We start from the raw sequence: 6,258 nt of genomic DNA, 5'->3' as shown, positions 1-6,258 counted from the left end.
CGGGTGCCGATGGAGATACAGCGACCCTTGCTCACTTATCACTGTGCTCGGGCCACACAGCGCGCCACTTACGGGTGACGCCCTAGCTTTAGCGCGATTTTGTTCTGGATTCATTTTCATAAGGATTCGACGTGATCATGGAGTGCCGGCTGTCGACTACCTGACGCCCTCCCCCTCCTCCTTTATCCGGGCTTGGGACCGGCAATGTAAAATTACATAGGCGGAGTTAAAATTGACAAGTCATCACAGCAAAAAATTCCACAAAACCAGCCCCCCTTGCAGCATTTTAGTCACTTTCAATCAACAAAGTGGTTTGGTTACGAGCATTTATCACTGCATACGAGATCATAGATTCGATTTTCCCGTCCCTCACTATCAATTGTAGAGAAAAAAGGTATATGTCAAGAGTTATGCATGAAGCTCACACAACCTCAGCTTCACTATCAATAATTGAAGAAACAGTCCAAGAAGTTGGAAATGAGACTGCAAATCTAGGGACTGGATCCCATATAATCGAGCATTTCATACCAACCTTAAAATTGTTAAGGATAGAAGGACAGCACTCTAAAATATCACATTGTCTTGAGAGTTGAGGAAAAATACGAGGGAAAATAGAGAGTAATGGGTTCCATGGAAGTGGTGGGTGACGATGTCCAGCCAAGAAGTTACTGGAGATGCAGCAAACAAGATTTCCTACCGGAAGAATCCTTTCAGAACTGGAGCACATACCGAAAGGCCCTGTCACAAACAGGCCACAGGTTCAAGAACCGTCTCCTCAGCAGATCAAATGATAACGATGAGATTGGGGAACTTCGGAAGCAAAGTGAGAACGACATGAAGCGCTGCCTTACGTGGTGGGATCTCATGTGGTTTGGGTTTGGTTCGGTCCTTGGTGCAGGCATCTTTGCGGTTACTGGCCTAGAAACTCAGAGACATGCTGGACCAGCTATTGTCTTGTCATATGTTGTTTCTGGTCTCTCAGCAATGCTCTCTGTCTTTTGCTATACAGAATTTTCAGTAGAAATCCCAGCGGCTGGTGGAGCATTTGCTTACCTGCGGATAGAATTGGGGGACTTTGTTGCATTCATAACAGCAGGAAACATACTTCTTGAAAGCATTGTCATAAGTGCAGTAGTTGCTAGAGCATGGACTTCCTACTTCACATCTCTCTTGAATCGTCCCTACGACTCGTTACTCATCCACACAAATCTGGCGGTGGGTTTCAATCTGCTGGACCCAATTGCTGTTGCTGTTTTGGCAATAGCTGCAACAATTGCAATGATCAGCACAAGGAAGACCTCTTTCTTAAACTGGATAGCATCTGCAGTCAATATTGTTATAATTTTATTTGTGATAATTGCATTGTTTCTCAACGCCAAGCCATCAAATTTGAAGCCCTTTTTTCCTTTTGGGGCCAAAGGAGTTTTTCAAGCAGCTGCAATTGTTTACTTTGCTTATGTAGGATTTGACAATATTGCCACCATGGCCGAAGAAACAAAAAATCCATCCAGAGACATACCTCTAGGATTGCTTGGATCAATGACAATCATCACTGTCATATACTGTTTAATGGCACTTTTTCTACCTATGATGCAGAAATACACAGATATAGACCCCAATGCGGCGTACTCTGCAGCATTTCAAAGTGTGGGCATGGCATGGGCCAAGTACCTGGTAGCTCTTGGTGCCCTCAAGGGAATGACCACTGTTCTTCTGGTTGGGACACTTGGGCAGGCACGGTATATCACTCATATTGCACGAGCCCACATGATTCCACCATGGTTTGCTCTTGTTCATCCAAAGACAGGAACCCCCATAAACGCTACAGTTTTGATTGCCATTTCAAGTGGCTGCATTGCTTTCTTTTCAAGCTTGGATGTCTTGGCGAGCCTGTTATCAGTGAGCACGCTCTTTATCTTCATGATGATGGCGGTCGCACTTCTAGTGAGGAGGTACTATGTGAGAGAAATCACCCCACAACAGCACCTCTTGAAGCTAGTCATTTTCTTGCTGATCATTATTGCTTCCTCAATGGGGACTTCAGCTTACTGGGGACTGAATCCCAATGGTTGGGTTGGCTATGTCGTGACGGTTCCTCTTTGGTTCTTTGGTACTTTGGCGATGGCAGTGTTTTTACCTCAACAGAGGTCACCAAAAGTTTGGGGAGTTCCGCTGGTTCCTTGGTTGCCATCCTTGTCAATTGCAACAAACATCTTTCTTATGGGATCTTTGGGTCCTGAAGCTTTTGAAAGATTTGGAATCTGCACTGTAATCATGCTTATTTACTACGTCTTCTTTGGTCTGCATGCAACTTATGATACGGCCCATAAGTAAGACATGCCGGAATCCCTGAAAGTCAATGGCAGCAATATCATAGAAAAGGCAGAGCCTTGAAATCATAGTACTCTCTGAATGTTTTTATGAATGCTTCTTTAGTTTCTTTTCATATTACGATGCAACGTGTTCCGAGTACAAATTGTTCTTAGTGTAACAGTAAACAAAACTATACTACTTGCAGCAATGTGATGATTACTAATAAATGAGTATCGAATGTCAGAATAATGCTGGAAATAGAATGAAAGCTGAACATATGAAAAATATTATCAAATGCATCTGCATACAAAAGTTAAAATATAGAAGGCTGGGTTCATAGCATCCTTGCCACAGTCGGAAGAAAGAAGGCATGCCAAAATAAATAGCTATCTGGATATTTTGTTTTGTAATATGCAATCTACAATAGTCTCAGTTAAAGTTTGTTGTTAACTTGTGCTCAGTCTTCTCAGCAATGAAAGCGATACAAAATATTAAGAGAGTTAATTCCCAGACACATTTCACCACTACAATGCAAATAGATATTAAAAATTCGTTATGCTAGTAAAAGTTGTAGGGGCGATTCTGTGATAACCACTGTTAGAATGGGTGTCAAATTACAAAGTTGTTTCACCTTTTTAGCATTAATGCATTAATAGCTATCAAGTCTTAGACACAAAATGGAAAAAGTGAAGAAACATACGAGTAATTCAAGGTTCAAGAAAATCGATGACCATAACATGTCAAGCATAAGATAAGAGATCAGTCTTCAAATCTGTACCTGACTCCAAATTCACCTTTTTACCAACAGACATTTCAATATTCTCCAACAAGCTTATTGCCCAGGGTCGACCTGCACCAACCTAGAACCAAGGAAAAATAAATTTTAGTTATCTGTATTTTCTGAAGAAAAAAAAAGAAGAAGAAGCAAACGGCTAATAAGAGATTTGATTGCAGTTCGTATAGTTTCAGTCAAGTACCTTTGCTCATCTGCAGATTTGACATATGCTGCTTAGGGGAATAAAAATGAGGCAGCCTGTTTTGCACATTTCATAAAACAGATGTCCAAACATCAGTATTTGCAAGGGTGCCGACTGTAAGAGACCTTCAAACAAATCTACTTTTTCAGAAGTTTCTTATGAGAACAAATTGGTACAAAATGTAAAGTAGACAATGCCAATGGTAAGTAAATAAGAAAGGCTGGATCACATATATTATTAATCTTTCAACCAAAAGTTAGCCTCATTATTTCATATAGATGGTTTCCTTCTCAAAAACAATGTACAGAAGAAACTAAAATATGCCGACCGAATATGCAAAATACGTTACAAAACAATCACTGATACTGAAGTAACACTACTCTATGCAGCAGAAACTAATATTGATTTTCCATTCCACGGCTTACTATGTACCATTATATCCAAAGACAAATTTGTATTATCAACAATCTTCAAAGTTACAGGGTAGACAGCCAACTATATAAAGCCAAGCAGACTGCATGCCATTAAAATTTATATTTTAGTATGTTAGAAAATACGTGAGATATGAAATGAAAAGACATCACCTCCTGTTTTTTACTCTTAAGAGTTTAATACCTAGCTGTGACAACCCAAGTAAGAAAGAAATAGTTCCAGTCACAGTCTAACCAAGCTTTGATAAGAAAAAAAATAAAAGCCTTACTTTAAGACTAGAAATATAGGTTGCTCCAACATTTGTCAATGGCTGCTCTAACCTTCTTAGGTTTGCAAAGTTCTTGCACAACTTTTGTCCAAACAGAGGCTTTGGGTGGCAAATATTTTTTCAGCATTACTTCTACAATCTGGGAAGCACCTACTATCCTCTGCTGCTTTAACAGCCGGACCACAAGCTCATTTAGGAACTCCCTTCCATCTTGAGGAGGGTTGAGTTTTTCTCTCAAAGTTCTCAGGAAGATGTCACACGTAACCAAATCGGGATCACAACCCCTATCCATCATTCTATTTAAAATATGAATGGCAAGGGAGATATTACTCTGCTTGCAGATGGCATCGAAAAGTATGTTATAAGTGATAACATCTGGTTGACATTCAGGCTCCTGAGAAAGCATTTCATTGAAAAGTTTCAAACCCTGCTCAACCAAACCATCATTGCAAAGGCCATGAATCATCAAACTATAAGCCACAACATCAGGTTTATGTCCACTTCCCAACATCTTCTGCCACGCCATCAGGGCCTCTTTGAGTTGCCCATCCTTGCATAGCCCATGAATTAGGACACTGTAACAGACCTCATTGCGCATAAAATTCTTGTTTTCCATTTCATTCCACAAAAGAATGGCTTTTTTACTCCGACCCGTCTGAAAGAACCCCCTCATTAAGGAGCTATAAGTGAAGGAATTGGGCAAGCAACCATTACTCACCATCTCACAGAATACTTCCTTGGCTTCATCTGGTTTTCCTTCTCGACAAAGGCCATCTATGAGAGCACTATAGACAACGGTGTTGGGTTTACATCCCTTCTCCATCATCTCCTTCCACAATGTCATCGCATCATCAAATTTTCCCTCCTTGAACAGTCCACTAACAAGGACTGAATAAATATACTCATTTGCATGACACCCTCTTTCCTCCATAGAGATCAACACTTGAGCTCCATCAACTGCTCGTCCTTGCTTAACAAGTCCATTGATGATTGTTCCGTATGTCACATCATTAGGCACACATTTATTCGAAACCATTCGATCCAAAAGACTAACTGCTTTGTCCAACTTACCCTTGAGACACAAACCATGAATAAGGGTGTTATAAGTGACTTCATTTGGAACACTGCCTTTGAGAAACATATTATCAACAAGCTTCGCTGCACGGGCCAAGTCACCCTTCTTGCACAATGCATTAATTAACACATTAAACGTCATAGAACTCGGCAAGCACCCCTCAATTTGCATCTCATCCAACAAAAAAACTGCCTCATCAATCCTATTATCCTTGCATAACCCATCCATCAATGTACAAAACGTGAACACATCAGGAGTGCAATTCCTACTCGGCATTTCTCTAAACATTTCGACCGCTCTATCAACCAATCCAAACTTACACATGGCCTTGATGACCAAATTATAACTAAGTACATTGGGCGAAATGTTTATGTTTGTATTACCAACAACACAGGAATAAAACTCCAAAGCATGAGAATAATGACCCTCCTGTATAATAACATTAAGAACCGAATTAAATGACTTAACAGTTCGTCTACACTGAAATTCATCCACCATTCTATAAAACAATTCTACAGCTTTATTGGGTAAATGCGCTTTTCCATAAGCTCTAAACATCAGAATAAAACTCTTCTCAATAAAAACTCGCCTTTCGCACTTCATTCGATCCAAAACCTGCTCCAGGGACCTAAAATCGCCTGAATTGGCGTAATTCTCAATGAGTGAATAAAATGTGGAATCACCCGATCTGTAAGAACCCAATTTGGCACCTTTCCTGAACATTTCATCAGAAAATGGGGGCTGGGTTTCGTCATTATTTACAGGTTCAGCTTCTAGGGCTTGGTTCGATGGAATTGCAAGAACTGAAAAGTGAGAGAGAAGTGAAGAAGTTAACAACTCACATGGCGGGATTGGATAGAGACCCAGCTTCTGAACGCCATGTGGGATTGAGCTGCCGAGGAGCTTCGAGTAGTAGGTTGAGCATTTTGGCATGGGATTAGAAGGGTTTCTTCTGGGTTTTGGATTGAAACCTGCATAAAACTCCAAATGGGTTGAAAGATATCGGAATCAAAATACTGGGTTTTGATAGGTTTTTTCCGTTTCAGAGAGAGGCTAACTCTCCGAGTGAACTCGCTGAGTGGTTTCGAACTCAGAATATCACAGAATCCTTTAAACCAGAGCAGCAGAAAGAAGGTAAGGTGAAGAAGTTCTGGTTGGAAGAAGACGCCGGTTTTTACAAACACGCTCAAAGT

The 6,258-nt window shown here is 40.6% G+C and overlaps 1 protein-coding gene across 1 annotated transcript; it reads left to right on the top strand.

The window, feature by feature from the left end:
- Positions 1-621: 621 nt before the first annotated feature.
- LOC126621857 (cationic amino acid transporter 5-like) lies at positions 622-2,334 on the top strand. Its single transcript, XM_050290466.1, has one exon. It carries the CDS (start codon positions 622-624, stop codon positions 2,332-2,334), a length of 1,713 nt encoding a protein of 570 aa, XP_050146423.1.
- Positions 2,335-6,258: the final 3,924 nt, after the last annotated feature.

This window comes from Malus sylvestris, chromosome 5 (genome assembly GCF_916048215.2).
Source record: "Malus sylvestris chromosome 5, drMalSylv7.2, whole genome shotgun sequence".
NCBI lineage: Eukaryota > Viridiplantae > Streptophyta > Magnoliopsida > Rosales > Rosaceae > Malus > Malus sylvestris.
Note: the sequence above shows the minus strand (reverse complement) of the source record. Positions and strands in the feature narration are given on the sequence as shown.

What these genes read in the sequence shown, in the direction of transcription:
- LOC126621857 (XM_050290466.1), top strand. Translation starts at nt 622, where the DNA reads ATGGGTTCCATGGAAGTGGTGGGTGACGATGTCCAGCCAAGAAGTTAC.